Source organism: Trachypithecus francoisi, unplaced genomic scaffold, assembly GCF_009764315.1.
Source record: "Trachypithecus francoisi isolate TF-2019V2 unplaced genomic scaffold, Tfra_2.0 Lachesis_group11, whole genome shotgun sequence".
Taxonomy (NCBI): Eukaryota; Metazoa; Chordata; class Mammalia; order Primates; family Cercopithecidae; genus Trachypithecus; species Trachypithecus francoisi.
The window spans coordinates 94,711,705-94,730,159 of NW_022681456.1; the positions used below are offsets into that span (position 1 = coordinate 94,711,705).

At 41.2% G+C, this 18,455-nt stretch overlaps 1 protein-coding gene and 1 long non-coding RNA gene across 2 annotated transcripts in view; one reads left to right on the forward strand and one right to left on the reverse strand.

Moving 5' to 3' along the window:
- The window catches only part of LRRK2 (leucine rich repeat kinase 2), a 160,294-nt gene extending 155,710 nt beyond the window's left edge, over positions 1-4,584 (reverse strand). The window contains exons 1-2 of the mRNA XM_033222425.1: positions 4,301-4,584; positions 3,944-4,029 (exon numbers count right to left, since the gene is read on the reverse strand). Coding sequence (XP_033078316.1) covers positions 3,944-4,029; positions 4,301-4,451 — 237 coding nt within the window. The 5' untranslated portion in view covers positions 4,452-4,584. The remainder of the gene's footprint in view (positions 1-3,943; positions 4,030-4,300) is intronic.
- Positions 4,578-18,455, forward strand: part of LOC117090284 — a 39,591-nt gene continuing 25,713 nt past the window's right edge. The window contains exons 1-2 of the long non-coding RNA XR_004439961.1: positions 4,578-5,843; positions 11,687-11,940. This is a non-coding gene — a long non-coding RNA (uncharacterized LOC117090284). The remainder of the gene's footprint in view (positions 5,844-11,686; positions 11,941-18,455) is intronic.

Here is an 18,455-nt window from a genome sequence, read left to right on the forward strand (position 1 = left end):
AATGGCATCTAGAAACAAACGTCAATCTTTATTTTAAATAGTAATTAAGAATTACAATTAAATTAAATGAAGGAGTAATTTACCTTAATACCTTAAATTCATCATTAAGAGTTTTAATTTGGCACTTCTAGCTAACTCAACACATAAAACATTAAAAGATACTTACAGTAATTATACTAATTATATAAAGCAATCTGAAGGAAAAATACTACTTTCAAGTGAGTATTAAAATGTCAGTAGGAGACCCCTTTCTACATCCCCTTGGTAAGACCAATGATAATTTAAATTGATGTCATTGTACCTAGCATGGCCAAAGCAAAAACCAAACCATTTTGCTTTTTACGAGCTTGCACAAAAAGCTTGTGAATTCAGCAGCTAGTAGATTGTATGATGGAAAGAGATTTTGAAGGTGTGAGAAGACTTGGGTCTTAGGTTTGTCACAAGCTTTTTGATCCTCAGTTAGTAGCTTACCCTCACTGAGCTATGAGATATGAAAGTAAACCATCCGGTAAGATTTCTGAGAGGGCAGTGAGATTTCAGTAAGAATCAAATCATGTAATATGCAATGCCCTTTATAGACTTATACACATATGGTGCTGAAATTAATAATTCTATTGCATTAAATTACCAAATCAAAAGACTATTCCTCACACAGATCAACAGAACAGAATAGAGAACCTAGATAAAAATCCATGCATTTATAGGCAACCTATTTCCAAAGGTGCCAAAGACCTACAATGGAGAAAGGACAGTCTCTTTAATAAATAGTGCTGGGAAAACTGGATATTAGCTATGCCAGAGAAGGAAACTAGATGGACAGCTTTCACCATATACACAAATCAACTCAAAATGGATTAAAGACTTACATCTCAGACCTGAAACTGTGCAACTACTAGAAGAAACGCTACAGGACATTGGTCTGTGCAATGATTTTTGGGGTCGGACCTCAAAAGCACAGGCAACAACAACAAAAATAGACAAATGGGACTATATCAAGCTAAAAGCTTCTGCACAACAAAGAAAATAATCAACAAAGTGAAGAGACAACATAAAGAACGGGAGAAAATATTTGCAAAATATCTACTCAACAAAAGATTAACAACCAGAATACATAAGGAACTCAAAAATCTCAATTAGTGGAAAAAAAAATCCTATTTTTAAATGGACAAAAGATCCAAATAGACATTTATCAAAAGAAGGCAGACAAATGGCTAACAGATACACACACACACACACACACACACAAAATCTTAAGTATCACTAATCTTTAGGGAAAGGCAAATCAAAACCACAATGAGATATTATCTCACCACAGACAGAATGGCTATATTATCAAACAGACAAAAAATAACAAATGCCGGTGAGGATGTAGAAAAAGGGGAATGGTGGTACACTGTTGATGGGAATATAAAGTAGTACAGCCATTATGAAAAACAATATGGAGGTCCCTTAAAAAACTAAAAATAGAACTTTCATATGATCCAGCAATCTCATTGCTGGGCATATATCCAAAAGAAAGAACATCAGTATATCAAACACATGTCTCAACTCCCACGTTTATTGCAGCACTGTTCACAATAGTTAAGATACAGAATCACCTTATATGTCTATCAACAGATTAATAAAGAAAATATGGATGCGAAGGCAGGAGGATTGCTTGAGGTCAGGAGTTTGAAACTAACCTGGGCAACACAGCAAGACTCCATCTCTACAAAAAGTAAAAAAAAAAAAAAAAAAAATTGGCTGAGCATGGTGGCACACGCTTATACTACTAGCTACCTGGGAAGCTGAGGAAAGAAGTCTACTTGAGCCCAAGATTTCAGGCCTGCAGTGAGATTTGATCACACCACTCTTCTCCAGCCTGGGCCAGAGTGAGACCCTGTCTCTAAATTAATTACTTAACTAAAAATAAAAGAAAATGTGGCATACATACACAATGGAATATTATTCAGTCATAAAAAATGAAATCCTGTTATTTGCAACAGCATGGGTGGGAATGGAGGTCATTACGTTAAATTCAATAAGCCAGGCACAGAAATAAAATATTGCATATTCTCACTTATATCTAGGAGCCAAAAGGTGGATCTTATGGAGGGAGAGAGTAGAATGGTGGTTACCAGAGACTGGGAATGAAAAGATGGGGAAGGATAAAGAGAAGGTGGTTAATGGGTACAAAAATATAATTAGATAGAAGCAATTAAGTTCGTATTTAATAGTACAGAAGGAAAAGTATGAATTTATTGCACATTTCAAAATAGCTAGAAGAAAGGAATTGTAATGTTGCCAACACAAAGAAAAATGTTCAAGGTTCAATCAGTTACCCTGATTTGAACATTACACATTGTATACATGTATCAAATATCATATGTACCCTAAAAATATATACAACTATGATACATCCAAAAAAGTAATTAATTACTTATAAAAAGACTCTTCCTTATTTTCCAGCATACTTTGACTCCAGTGTCCTCTGGGCAGAAATACTGAGTGACACACTCATAACTACTCCAGACAAGCATGCTCAGGCTTGAGCAATTTCTAAAATTAAGAATTAGGTGGTATGTTCCAGAGTCCCTTGGGTTCTCAAGTCTAGCACTCCCTTATCTAGACCTTGCAGACCAAAGCCTACCTAGGGTCTGACTGTCCTGAGCGGTATCAAGCAGGAGTGACTCTATGAAGTACAGAGTCTAGGGAATGAAGGTGACCAGAATCAGGCACTTCTGAACACCAAAGCAGAGGCAAGAAGGGATGACGTGGGTGCAGAGCAGGAAGCACAATAGGCCATTGCCCAAAGAGTGACTCATATTCCACAGGCAAAATTCCGACTTTGAGTCTTAAAAGAACAGCATCTTTATTATGCCTCCATCTTTTCTTGGTTTGATTTGATAGCGGCGTGAAAATCTATAACAGTCAGATGGAAAATATTTTACAGTTGAAAACAAATTAAAATATTTCTTTCAGATATAAATGTCCTCATATGAAAGAAGCTAGATGGTTCATCCAGACTAGATACAGCTAGATACAGAGATAAGCATAAAGATAGACCCACACCAATTTAAAGATTGAGATGCCTTACGTCTGTCAAGCCTCTCAAGTATTAAGAAACATTGGCTTTCTGACTGCACCTCCATGGAGTTCAAAGTACAGTTCTCTTTCTTTGCATGAGTTAACATGCAGATGACAAAACTGATTTCAGTTCCCCAAATCTCTAAGTACTCCAAAGGAAGTTATCACCTTGGCCTATAATTTTGTTTTGACTGTAAATCATTCTTAATTACCATTTTAAAGCCCCCCCTTAAAAAAAATATATCCAAGGTATTTAGCAAATGTCTGGGTTTCCTATGGTACAGATTGTAAAAGTTTCAGTTTTACATGCATTTTATATGACAACAGTTGTAAATTATGAGGGTCTCAAAAGACATGACTTTCTTTAGATACCACAAGGTATACTACAACTAAAGGCTAGAAATCTGTCTTTTAATTTTAAGAAATGCTGAACTCTACAAGAGTTTGCCAGTGACAAAGTGGCATTTTATCACTATTAGTTATTCCCCTTTTCCAAACTACTCATAATCCTCTCATCTAGGACATGCTCTAAATTGGGAAGATTCCTGGAATAATCAGGTCTAAACAGTAATTAATTCATCTTGCCAATAACGGGACTAAACCCGAACCCATTTTTATCCCCCTTCTACCACCACCCATACTGTTGGTTTTATAAAGTTACTTCTTAAAGACACTCAGGGAACACATACTGGGGCCCTTCATCCCTTTTTACAATGTCAAAAAATTTAACAATGTCCCCATCTGAAAATCACAGTCGGAGGTTCCTCAAGCCAAATTTCGAAAATAACCAAGAGCTCCCGGCTATATAACACTGCCAGTAAAACGTCTCCTTCCAAACAGAAGGGCGAATGAGTTGAAGTGAAAACAATGCCTTTACCTGCTGCACACTCGCGACTCTCATATACGAGTCCAAGACGATCAACAGAGGCACATGGATATTTTTGCCTTGAAATAACTTGGAGGCTGGAAAACAAGTGGGTGGGGAAAAGAAGCAAAGTCACAATCCACAGCACCCCCTTTCCTTTTAAGTCTGAAAAGGGGAGAAAAGTCAAAAAGGTGAACACCTTCCTGGAACTCTCAGCTCCTTTCCGCCCTAAGGAAAGGATATGGGAGTTTAGGGCTCTTTAAGAGTCCGGGTTTGAGCAGCGTCAGCGGAGGAGGACAAAGTTTGCAAATGTGAGGAGGGGGCGAAAGTTTGCAAAAATAAAAGCACAGTTTCTTCGCAAGTGATTACCGTGCTCGGAGTACGTGAACACCAGCAGATCCTCCAGGATTTGGACCAGCGTTTCTATCTGTTTACCTTCCTGGACATTGTTCAGCCTGACTATCAACTTCTTCAGAGTTTCCTCGTCCTCCTCGCACCCCTGACAACTGCCACTAGCCATGGTGGCCCCTGCTTCCAACCCGCCGCCTCCCAGCACTAACGTCCGCTGTCAGGGAACCGGCAGGGGCGCCGGCCACAGCTCCTCGGGAGCTAGCTCAGCTCACCGCCCGCAGCCAGCGCTCCCCGGAGGCCCCGTCGGCGCCCACGCCCGCCTGTTTATGAGGAAGGCGGCGGCTCCCCGCCCCGCGTTGCCCTCCCTCTCCAGAGCTCTCCTGCTCGGCTTCCTCCTCCCCCAGCCAGGCCCCAAAAAACGAGCTCAGGGGCCTGCCAGAGGCTCCGCAGAGGCGACGGGCCGCGCAGAACTCCGGCGGCGGCCGTGGGGCTGCTGGAGCCGGGCCTGGCCGGGATGACCGTGCCCGTGGCCCCCACGCACGCCTAGACCGGACCCTGGGCGGGCGCCGCCTCCTGGGACCACATTCCACCCCAGCGGCGGCGCGGCGGGGAGTCGCGCAGGAAGAAACTGACTCAGCGGACTAGGCCAAGTCCCAAGGCCCGGAGCCCCGCAGCGGAGGCGCGCAGTGCGCAGCCCGACCAGCCACCCTCCGCGACCCGCCAGCCGGGGATCCTGCGGCCCCAGGGAAAGTCTGGGAACTGGCAGCAGGAAAAATGAAAGCCGCCTATCTCCAGATCTAAGAATAGAAATCAGGGCGCTGGGACAAAGAGGACACCGCCCAGATGGCCCCTTTAGGAAAACATTCTCTTTATAGAGTTCTCCCCTTAAAGGATGGAGAGAGAGGTTAGCCATCAAAACTTGCCCCGCTACTGTCTTTTTTATTATTGTTGTGACTGTTAGTGGGAGAGGAAATAAACATTGTTTCCCTGTGAGTTATCTGAAGCTCTGGTCACCAAAAGGCCAGTAAATTAACTTTTGGAATTGAGTTGCACTAGGCAGGATCCTGATACGTGGGACACCGGAAGAGTAATCAGCTCTCAGAGCTATTAGAACTAAGACAAAGGACAGGGTACATGACATGAAAGGTGAAAAGGTGAGAGAAGCAAACCGAAATACTCTTATCTTGGCATTCAGAATTACTTATGAGTATGGGTGTCTATAACCCCAAAGTTTTTTGGTTTCGTTTTTTGATTGTTTGTTCTGTTAAGTACCTAAGTAATGTGTTTTTAGGAAGAGAAACCTAGCAAGAACATTGTAAACAAGGCTAGGCAAAGATGATCTATCCTTCAGTTGATGTGTCTGTGCTCAAGGTTATTTACAAAGAAGAGGATTGGACTGGAAGTTACTACTTCACAATTTTAGATTTGTTTTCACATCTGTTACTTCAATCCTGATGACAAGTCTGAAATGGATAAAACTACTACTATGTATCCTTCTTTCACTAATGAGGAAATTGAGATTTGGAGTTGAGAAGTGAAGAGCTTTGCTGGAGTCACACAGGTGGGAAGTTGAGAGCCAGGACTTCAACTCAGGCAAATCTCCTAATACCCAGTAGATGGTTCTTCATGCTCTACCACTTTAATAAAAATGCTCTAGACTTTGTTTATTCATCAGATTAGTAAGATAGCAAATTCCTACTCAACCTGGATATTAGATCTATGTCTTGTTGTTGTAGAGTCTTCCGTTTTTACAGAGACATGCTGAAATATTTACAGTTGAAATGGTAGCAGGGTTAGGATTTGTTTCAAAGTCATCCAGTGGTGGAGGAAAAGATGAAATGTGTGGAGGCAGAGATAACAATAACAACTTTTGAACTGGTAATTGTTGAAGATAGTAAGAGATGGGTTCGTGTGGTCTGTTCTACTATTCTTTCTATATAACATTTTCCATAATTTAACAAAAAAAATCCTAATCTTAACAATATTTATCAGACCTACAGTGTATTCTTTTCTAAGTTGTTTCTACACTTGTTTCCATTTCTGATGACTTAATCAATGTCTCAAATATTTCTAGGCATTCTCGATCTCATGCATTCCTTCTGTTCCTCTGCATTAGTTTCTCCCTTCCTATTCTACTGAATTACAACCTTGCAAGAAATTAAAACCTACCTCCCTTCCAAAGAAAAATAAATCTAAATTAAAATATGTCTCCAAGGCCGGGCGCGGTGGCTCAAGCCTGTAATCCCAGCACTTTGGGAGGCCGAGACGGGCAGATCACGAGGTCAGGAGATCCAGACCATCCTGGCTAACACGGTGAAACCCCGTCTCTACTAAAAAATACAGAAAACTAGCCGGGCGAGGTGGCGGGCGCCTGTAGTCCCAGCTACTCGGGAGGCTGAGGCAGGAGAATGGCGTAAACCCGGAAGGCGGAGCTTGCAGTGAGCTGAGATCCGGCCACTGCACCCCAGCCTGGGCGACAGAGCGAAACTCCGTCTCAAAAAAAAAAAAAAAAAAAATGTCTCCAATTTCCACAATTCATTCATCCATCTATTGCCTATTTATCATCTATTCTATATTGGCCAGACTGTGAGTAGGCAGTATGAAAATATGAATTATCTGTTGGGAGCATTCTCCCATGAACTACTACAGTGTTAAGGTGAAGTATTCTCTTAGGTTTCAAAAATGTTTAATTGGCTGACTAAAATTCCAAGATTTATCAACTCTTCAGGTAGTTAACAAGACTGAAAATGAAGATTACAGGCACAAATTTATGATGGAAGCAGTGCTCAGTGGAGAATAAAATGGTGCTGGAACAATTGGCTAACTTCCTGAAAAGAAGAAAATAACACTGGCATTTCTAATTACAGCAAACATCAAAACAAACTCCAGATAGATTAAAAAGTTAAATAAAAATAACTTCAAAAATAAAATATAAATTAATAGTTATATAATCTTGAATAAGAAAACATAAAAACAAGAAAGAAATCACATAAGGTTGGTGTATGTGACTCCATCAAATTTAAATTCTCTGCAGTCAAAGAAAAAATACCCATTAATGAAACTAGAAGTCAAATGGCAAACTGGAAGAAAAAAGTTGTAATACATATGATGAAACACAATTTGCCTTTAACTTTCAAAAGTTCTTACAAATCACTGGGAGGAGGGTATTATGCCACAGATAGACCAGGAAAAAATAATAATAAACTAAGGTTTTGAAAAGGAAATTCACTTTGAATGACCAATAAGTTTTTTGTTTTTTTTTTTAGACGGAGTCTCCCTCTGTCGCCCAGCTGGAGTGCAGTGGCCAGATCTCGGCTCACTGCAAGCTCCGCCTCCCGGGTTGACGCCATTCTCCTGCCTCAGCCTCCCTAGTAGCTGGGGCTACAGGCGCCCGCCACCTCGCCTGGCTAGTTTTTTGTATTTTTTAGTAGAGACGGGGTTTCACCGTGTTAGCCAGGAGGGTCTCGATCTCCTGACCTCGTGATCCGCCCGCCTCGGCCTCCCAAAGTGCTGGGATTACAGGCTTGAGCCACCGCGCCCGGCCCAATAAGTATTTTTTAATATCATCATTATAAAAAAAATTATGTTCATAAACCTGAGTGGCACACAATTATAAAGTGTAATTGTGTGTGTGTGTATCATGACAATGAGAGAAACCTTGAAAATAAATCTAACAAATACTTACAAAACCTTTATGAATAAATTATTGAACTATGTTAAAAGGCATTAAAAAGGCATGAATACATGGATAGTACATATTAATTAATGGGAAAATTCAAAAATATATCAATTCTCTACAAAGTAATAAAAAACAATGCAAGATTAGTGAAATTCTCAACAAGATTTATATAGATTTCAGCAAGATCAAAAGACCTAGTATAGACTAGACACTTTTGAAGAAGGACAAGATGGGAGAATTGCCGTCTTGTCCTTTTGGATGTCCAATTGACATCCATTCAGGGTATATAGTAGGCTTTCTCTATCAATTTCCCAAGAAGGAAAAAGTGCCCCTAGGATGAAAGTGGGGAGCCCTGAAAGCACATAGTTTACCCAGCAGGCAGTCTTTCTATGAATTAGAAAAAGATGCCCCTCCTTCCAGGTAGACACAGCCTTATGTCTGGGAGTATCAAGCAGGATTTGGATTTCAGTCTCTACCCATTTCTTCACCCTGGTGTTCTTATGGAGGACACAACATGTACAGTATAGAAAGCATTATATTTTTTGAAGCTATAGAAATTAATTGGCCTGTTATTGACACAGCTGTACAAAATGACCAATGAGAAAGTATAGAAAACCCAGAAATACATCTTTCCTGATATATGAGATATGTTGCATTATGTATCAAGTGGGAAAAAAAAAAGGGCAATTTGATAAATGAATCTGAGACCACTGCTTGTGGAAAAAGCATCAAATGATTATGTCTACCTCACACCATATTCAAAAATAAATTCCACATGGATTGAATATTTTTGCCTAAAAAATGAAAATAGGCCAGGTGCAGTGGCTCACGACTGTAATCCCAGCACTTTGGGAGGCCGAAGTGGGACGACCTCTTGAGCTTAGGAGTTCGCGTCTCTACTAAAAATACAAAAATTAGCCAGGCATGATGGCATGTGCCTGTAATCCCAGCCACTGTGGGTACTGAGGCAGGAGAATTGCTTGAACCCAGGAGGCAGAGGTTTCAGTGAGCCGATCACGCCATTGCACTCCAGCCTGGGAGAAGAAGGGAGACTCCATCTCAAAAAAAAAAAAAAAAGAAAAGAAAAGAAAAGAAAAGAAAAGAAAACACTTGAAAAAATAGAAAAGTATCAGACATTAAAAAGGGAAAAAAAAATTACTGTTCAGGCCAGGCATGGTGGCTTACACCTGTAATCCAAGCACTTTGGGAGGCCGAGGTGGGAAGCTTACTTGAGGCCAAGAGTTAAGACCATCCTGGGCAATATAGAGAAACCTTGTCTCTACAAAATATTTAGAAATTAACCAGGTATGGTAGTGTGTGCCAGTAGTCCTAACTTCCCAGGAAGCTGAGGCAAGGGGATCACTTGATCCCAGGAGTTACAGGTTACAGTGAGCTACAATTGTCACACTGCACTCCAGCCTGAGGGACAGAGCAAGGTCCTTTCTCTAAACTAAAAAATAAAATAAAATAAAATCACAGTTCATAAAGGAAAAAATTACTAAATTTACAGACATTAAAATTAACACTATACAAAAGACTCCATCAACAAAGTTAAAAGATGACCATAGGCTGGAAGGTTTTTGGAAAGCTTATAACAAGTAAAAATTAATAAGAAGAATATATAAAAAGAACTATCACAAATTATAAAGGAAAAGATAAGTAGCCTGGTTTTTATATAAGTTTTAAAAATATGGCCAGGCACTGTGACTTATACCTTAATCCCAGCACTTTAGGATGCCAAGGTGGGTGGGTCACTTGAGGCCAGGACTTCGAGACCAGCTGGGTCAACATGGTGAAACCCTGTGTCTACTAAAAATACAAAAATTAGCCAGTTGTGGTAGTGCATGCCTGTAATCACAGCTACTTGGGAGGTTGAGGCAGAAGAATTGCTTGAACCCAGGAGGTACAGGTTGCAGTGAGCCAAGATTGCACCACTGCACTCCAACCTGGGCAACAGGATGAGAATTTGCCTAAATATATATATATATGGCAATATGTAGCAGAGGAAAAGCCAATAAATTTAATAAACCTATCCAAAGATGCTCAATTACACAAGTAATCAAGGAAATAAAAACTAAAGCCATAATGAGATACTATTTCACGACCATCCGATTACCAATAACTACTGGCTGGGATGTGGAGCAACTAGAATACTTTTTGTGGTATTGGTAAGAGTATAAATCAGAGCAAGCTCCTTGGAGAGCAAATGGCAAAATCTAGGAAAGCTGATGTGTCTATCCTATGACCTGACATTTTCACTCTAAGGCTGTTTCTTGGAGAAATTCTCAAATGTCCATAAAGACATTTATGTAAGAATTTTCAGTGCATCATTTTTTGCTTATAATGAAAATGTAGACCATATGATATCTTTCAACACTTAAAGTGAATATATTCATATAATGAACTTTTATAAATCTGTGAAAATTATTAAACTAGAGCTCCATAGCAAAATAACAAAATGGCTAAATAGCAAAAAATTGTAATACTGGGCTTTTTACAAGTTGCAGAGGATACTTATAGCATGATATCAGTGCTCCAATGATATAAAATATGCAAGGTTTCGTATACTTTAGGGATATATATGTATGTATAAAAGTATAAAAATTAGACTTGGAATAATATTTACCAAATTCTAGCTAGTGGTTATCTCTGGGGAGAAGAAAGTAGAAATGCATGCAGGAAGGATATCTTATAGGCTACAAGTGTATCTGTAATTTTTTCTTTAAGCTTGTCATTGGGTACATGGGTATTCATTATATTATTACCCGTATTCTGTTTCTAACTTATTTCATAATAAAAATAATTAAACATATTTTCAACTTCACTGATGCTCAAAGTAATAAATCAACAAATTAACCCTTTTCATTCACCAAATTATGAAAGAAGTCTTTGAAATGTGTGTGGGAGTTTCATACGAGGAAATAATAAATTGTTCACAATATATGAGAAAAACAATGTCATAAAATTCCAGAATTTTCATCCAAATTTTCCAAAAACACCCAAAAAAGTACATGCCTAATAAAACTACTGAAAGTAGATAAGAAACACATGTAACAATGCTTCATGTTAGGTGGTCACATAAACACTCAATTAACATAGTTTTGTATATGTGTTATATACTGTATTCTTAAAATAAGCTAGAGAAAAAATGCTATTAAGAAAATTATAGGCCGGGCACGGTGGCTCAAGCCTGTAATCCCAGCACTTTGGGAGGCCGAGACGGGCGGATCACGAGGTCAGGAGATCGAGACCATCCTGGCTAACACGGTGAAACCCCGTCTCTACTAAAAAAACTACAAAAAAAACTAGCCGGGCGAGGTGGCGGCACCTGTAGTCCCAGCTACTCAGGAGGCTGAGGCAGGAGAATGGCGTAAACCCCAGAGGTGGAGCGTGCAGTGAGCTGAGATCCGGCCACTGCACTCCAGCCTGGGCGACAGAGCGAGACTCCGTCTCAAAAAAAAAAAAAAGAAAAAAAAGAAAATTATAAAGAAGAAAAAATACATTTACTGTTTATTAAGTGAAAGGGGATCATCATAAGGACTTCATCGTCATCATCTTCACATTGAGTTAGCTGAGAAGGAGGAGGAGGAGAAGGACTTGGTCTTGCCCTTTCAGGGTTGACAGAGGTGGAAGAAAAGGTAGAGAAGGTGAAAGAGGAGGCACACTAGTGAAGGCATCTAAGGTTTATATGTGGAACTACACAGTTCAATCTCATATTTTTCAAGGGTCAACTGTACTTCATTGATAACTGAAAATTCCATAGGACATCCTGGATTTTGTTCTCTACCAACTCTTCAAAACAGTTCTTGGCACACAGGAGCCATTGGAGGAATAGTTGATACTTAGATGAATAACTGAATGGAAATAGAAGACCAGGAGAATAAAATGACCTTCTCAAAGGCATTACTAAGAGGCAGAACCGTACTGTGTGATGCCAGTTTCCCAATCCAAACTTTTTCCATCACTTTATTGTTCTTAGGTGAGTTTCATTAAACCAGAGATAAGCTATCTAATTGCTGAAACTGCACTTATCCTTTATCATCTGTGCCTTATATATACTGAAAAAAAACCTTTTTTTCTGGTTTCTGAAATAGAGATAAAAATGACAACTGCGCTATGGTATGATATTCTCATATTAGTTGAAATTATTAGTCATGATATTTAATCTCTGCATGGTATTTAATCTCTACTATATTAAGAACAAGAATAAGATGATGAATCTTTTTATCAAACTTCTTTATAGGAAAAAGTAACTTGAAATTTCTTTTTGCAGAAACATTGTTTTTTCAAGTCAATAACTTTAAAATATCTTTTTTTTTTTTTTTTGAGACGGAGTCTCGCTCTGTCACCCAGGCTGGAGTGCAGTGGCCGGATCTCAGCTCACTGCAAGCTCCGCCTCCTGGGTTTACGCCATTCTCTCGCCTCACCCTCCCGAGTAGCTGGGACTACAGGCACCCGTCATCTCGCCCGGCTAATTTTTTGTATTTTTTTAGTAGAGACGGGGTTTCACCGTGTTAGCCAGGATGGTCTCGATCTCCTGACCTCGTGATCCGCCCGTCTCGGCCTCCCAAAGTGCTGGGATTACAGGCTTGAGCCACCGTTCCCGGCCATAAAATATCTTTAGAATATAGTTTTATGACCTTACCAAGGTAATTATAAAATAAAGACATTTTCCAAATAAAAAAAATGTTTGGATTATATCCTTCACCACTGGTAATAGAGTTTCTGAAACATCCAGATTTTTTTTTTTTTACTGTCATATCGATGATTTTAATTAAACCTGCTGTTAGGAGCACACATCTTTCTAGAGTATATTAAATGTGATTGTTTACTTTGTTTAGAGCACTTTCTGAAATAAGAAGGCAAATTCTGACAAGAATTTATGTAGAAAGAAGTATATTTATATATAGGAACAAGTATCTCCCAGGGTATTTATTTATTAAATCAACAACTGTTGTGTACCTATTGTTTGTGGACTCTGCTCTGTGTGTTGGGAATGCAAAAGACCCAATTTCTACCCTGAAGCAGCTGACAATCTAGTGAGACAAATTCTCAAACAATTAAGAAACAATACAACACTGTTACATTATATTATACAATAGTAGTTGTTATAAGGGGAGAAAGGGAAAGTTTCCTAAGACTGCCTAGAAAATCCTGAGTTTGATGTACTCACCATGCTTAGAAGGGAAGAAAGAGAAGGGACTCAGGAATGTGAGAAGTGAAAGAGTAAGAGGAGGCTCAGGAGGTACAGGGACGGGGTGAGAGGAGAAAAAAAAGGAGAGAGTGGAGGCAGGTACTTAAAAGGAGAAGTGTTTACCAGTAAGGTTAAAAGCAGGAAGAACTGAAAAGTGCCCTTGAGATTGGGTAACAGTGACGACCTTACTGAGAACAATTCTGCACAGTAGTGAGCTCTGAAATCCAACTGTAGCATGCTCACTGGGCTGTGAATGGGAATGGATGACTATTTTACAGGTGAAGTTAATCTTCAGGTGTTTTTTAATATATATATATATAAATGAGGTGGCTTTTTTCCCATTGTAACTATCTTTAAGAAGATTATTTCAGAATCTACTTCTTGTCTCTTTTTATTATCTCTACATTACCATTGTCACCTTTTCCATAAAATTAGTGTTTCTCTCCAAGTAAAAGCAATAACCCTGCTAAAACACAATTTAAGTTGCTATAAAGAATTGAAAACATGCTTGTTTTACTGTACACCAGAAAAGGAACATTAAACCATTAAGAATGTTGACACAGTCCCCTCCACCACAGGGCTAGGTTGTAATTAGCAGCCAGAACATGGGAACTATAGAGAGAAACGCCTCACCCCCATAAGATTTTGGGGAAAATTTGAAGGATAAAATCAACAAAAGCAGAGCAGATTAAAACTAGTATATTAAAATCACTTTGAAGAAAGACAACTGTACCCAGGCAGGCAACAGTATATTTAACGGATTACATGTATTAACATATCTAAAGAACAAGTGTATTATCTGAAAGGGATTGAGCATGAAAATACAGAAAAGCAAGCAGCAACCTTGAGTAATGGCCATCTAGGAAAAGTCCCTATTAACATAAATTTTGGTAGAAAAGTAGAGGAAAAGGAAACTGAACTGTTGGAAAGCATGTCTTCACTACTGGATTTTGGACACTTGGTGAAGCTACCCTATTACCAAAATTAATGAACAAATGAATTCAGCAATTGTTTATTGAGAATCTGTTATTCACCAGGCATAAACATAGAGTTTATGATCTTGGGATGTTATAGTGCTGAGTAGTACAGGTGTTGCAATGAGGGAATGAGAATAAATTAAAATGAGGGTACTATGAGAATACATTTAAAAGGCAACCTTTTTAGAATAAGATATAAAATGAGAGAAGGCTTTCTTCAAGCCTGTGTTCCTGGCACAAACCTGAAGACAAAAGAGAGCAAGACAGGCATTCTAGAAACTCAATGATATTCAGTATGGCTACAGCCAGGAATGCAAACCAGAGAGTTGTTATAAGTTGTTTCTGACTTGTTTTTCTAAGACCACCAGAGCGGGCACAAAAGAACCAGCGACTAGGCAAGTGTGGGAGCAAAACTGCAAGTTTATTTTGGTCACCTAGCTTCAGGGGAAGAAGGTGGGTGGGGAGAGGTCTGTCGGCCTCCGGCAAATGAGGCCCACAGAGTCGCCCATGTAGCTCTCGGACGGAGTTCCGACAGTCCCGACCGCAGTGGGGAAGCTGGGAAGTCTGTGCGTGGCATTCGTCCGGAGCGGCTTTTCTAGGAGTGGGAGGGCAATAGGCGGGGCACGGGCGTGTCGGGGGCGTTCCGCAGGTGCGACCAGGTAAATGTTGGTCTCTTCGGATTGACATCACCTGGCGCATGCCTAGTTGGTCTGCACCTTCCCGGGTCGCCGGCTGCATTTTCGCACGTGCGGGAAAAGTTCCGGGGGGGGATGAAGAACCCGGAAGTGCACCATCTTGCCTCCGTTCATCCAAACAGTCCAACCTTTTATTGATAATAGTGATAAAGGGGCGCCATGGTCTGTCTGGCTACTTCCTGCTGTTAAGGGGCGCTGTTAAGGTCGGGGCCCATGGTTGGCATTTGGACGTACGGATGAAGAATAAAATAAGGCACAGTATTAGTATAGGAATGAGGAATGGAAGCATTTGTTGGAATAGGGGCAAAACCCAGAAGGAAGGTCCCAGCAAGGTTGAGGTATTAAGGTTCTGTATCTCAGTTTTTATTTTATTGAGGGTTTGAATGTTAGTGTCTACTAGGCCTGACTTGCTAACATAATAACAGCACTCTTCTCCAAGGAAGAGACAAGTGCCTCCTTTTTCAGCTGTAAACAAGCCTAGGGCTCGCCTGTTTTGGGCAGCTACCTGGGCTATTGAGGTAGTTCGGCGCTGCCGGGAGGCCAGGCTTTCAGCTGATTCCAATAACTAGAGGGAGGAAAACAGCCCGTTTTTGACGGAAGTGGCGTAGTGGCATGGAAAGTTGCTGGAAAAGCTCTGCTACTTCTGCCTGGCTGTATAAAGTTAGACTGGGGACCAAGGACACGGGGACATAGAGGGATCAGTTAATGGCTGTATGGTTAAGAGTTTTAGAGAGAGACCAGTTGTGTTGAAGGCCATGGGCAGGGGGCTGCCACTAGGCGGGGGCCTTCTAAAGCCTCACAGAGGAAGCAGTGGGAGAGATTGGTTATATTCACAGTGTAGGTTAAGTTTAGCCTTTGGCGGATAAGTGTGAGCCATGAGAAGGGGGTCTCTATTGTGCGAGAGAAGTTTGATAGCCTTAAGGAAGACAACTGGCAGAACTATGTACTACTGAGTGTGTTCGGCTGTCTTGTGGCCAAGTTTCAGTGATGAGAAAAAAATTGCCATACAGTAGGTGGAATAGCAAAGGTCTGAGTGTATGAGTGAAACAGCAATATAAGTATAAAATGAGACTTCATTTTCAGTGTAGTCACGGAGTGTCCCTTGCCACTGGAGATGTTCGATGAAGGTTAGGAGACGGGAAAACCACTGCTCTGGACTATTGCCTGGAGGTAGATATGGGTCTGGGGTTATGTATTGAAAGTCTGATAGGTTTGTAGAGGATGGTGAGAAAGCGAGCTAAGCCCCAGGGGTCAGGGCATGAACTAGTTAAGAAAGTTTTGTAAGTTTGAGGCAAGTGGGGGAAAGTTGAACTGATGTCCACTGATTGTTCCTGGTGGGGGCCCTTTTTAGCTGGGAAATATGAATCCAATGCGCTGTCCTAGGAGTTTTGCTGCTGTATGTGTAGACAGGAGGACAATGTATGGGCCTTTCCACCTGGGCTGTAAGTCTTTGGCTTGGATATCTTTTATGTATACTTGGTCTCCGGGACTGAGGGAGAGATGTGGGTTGTAGGCGTCTGTTGGAGGAGGGTGTGCTAACTCAGCGTGTTGTCTTAGGAGTTGTCTGAGAAGAGTGAGATATGGGAGGTAGTTCGCCAAAGGGGCTGGCAGGGAAGGTATTTGTTGGAGGGTTAGGGGCCGTCCGTAGACTAATTCAAATGGACTGAGGCCTCTTGGGCTTCGAGGTGCTGCCCGCAGCCGGGTCAGGGCTAAGGGAAGGAGAGTTACCCACGACTGCTGGGTTTCGATTGAGAGTTTGGTGAGCTGCTGTTTGATGAGTCCGTTAGCCTTTTCTACCTTACCAGAAGACTGAGGCCTATAAGGGATGTGGAGTTTCCAGGTGATGTGTAGGAGGGCTGCCACCTGTTGGACTACCTTAGAGATGAATGCTGGACCATTGTCGGATTGAAGAGTGACCAGGAGGCCAAACCTAGGAATAATATGTTCAGTGAGTATAGAGGCAACAATGTTAGCGGTTTCTCCTGTGGTAGGATAGGCCTCGATCCACCCTGAAAAGGTGTCCACAAGGGTTAAGAGGTATTTGAATTTTTTATGTCTTGGCATATGTGTGAAATCAATTTGCCAATCTTCACCTGGTTGGTGTCCTCTGAGTTGATGGCTGGGATGGGGATTATGCAATGCGCCTTGAGGATTTGCCTTTAGGCAGGTAGAGCACTGCTGGTTGATTGTAAGTAAGTGTTTTTGTAGTGTTGGACAGTGGAGGAGGGGATTTAGGAAATCATATAAGGCTTTGGGTCCTATATGTAAAGAATTATGTATGTCTGTTAGAATGGTATGGAGTTGTGTTTCAGGAATAACTAGTTTGTTATCAATATATATCCAGTCACCTATAGTTAGTTTGGCTGTTGGATTTTGTAATAGCTTAGCCTTTTCTTCCTGAGTGTAATTAGGGGCATACTGGGGGGAGGAAAACAGGCAGAAGGAGGCTTAGGGGTGGAAAATCTGGCGGCTGACTTGGCAGTGACGTCAGCGAAATTGTTGCCAGCTGCTACCGGGTTAGATGAAGTTTGGTGCCCTTTACAATGTATAATGGCTACCTGGAAGGTGCTGACAGTGCATCTAGTAGTTTGAGTATTTGGTTTTTGTTAATAATAGGGGTACCGCCGGTGGTTAAAAACCCTCTCTCTTTCCAGATGACTGAATGGGTGTGTGCGATTAGAAAAGCATATTTAGAATCTGTGTATATGTTTACTGTTTTTCCTTTTGATAGTAGGAGTGCCTTGGTTAGTGCAGTGAGTTCTGCCTGCTGTGATGTGGTCCCTTGTGGTAGGGGTTTTGCCTCTAAAACTGTGGAAGAGGTAACTACTGCATATCCTGCCTGTCTGTTTCCTTGAGGGTTGATAAAGGAGCTGCCATCCACAAATAGGGTCAGTTGTGCATTCTGAAGGGGCTGGTCATGCAAGTGTAGGTGGCTGGGGGGTTGAGCCTCCAGGACCTCAGGACAAGAATGTTTAGTATGGGGTGGTTTAAGAGAGTCTGGCAGTAAAGTGGCTGGATTTAGAGAGGAGCAAACTTCTAAAGTAACAGTGGGGTCTTCTATGAATAAGAGATGGAAAAGTTGGAGCCGGGATGGAGTTAAGTGGCTAATACTTTTATGAGAGATGAGATCCTGAAGACGGTGTGTGGAGGAGAAGACTGTTAGATTACTGCCTCTAATGAGCTTTTTTGCTTCCTGGGTCAGGCAGGCTGCTGCTGCTAACGCACGCAGACAGGGTTGCCAGCCTTGTACAGTTGGGTCTAGCTGTTTGGATAGATAGGCCACAGGACGGTGGGTGTTACCGACAGGCTGGGCTAAGAGACCAACTGCCACTTTCTGCCTTTCATCTGTAAAGAGTTGGAAAGGACGCTGGAAATCAGGCAGTGAGAGAGTGGGTTGTGAGAGAAGGCAAGCTTTTAAGCGGGTGAAATGAGTCGAGATTAACTTGGGGTTGGACAAAGGCCCATGTGGGGTTTCTTTAACTGCGGCGTATAAAGGTTGGCTAGGATTCCAAAATTGGGGATGCAATGTCTGAAGAAACCTATTAGACCTAGGAAGGATTGAATTTCTTTTGCATCTTGAGAGGGAAGAAGGTTACGTATTAGGGCCATGCGGTCAGTAGTTAGTGAC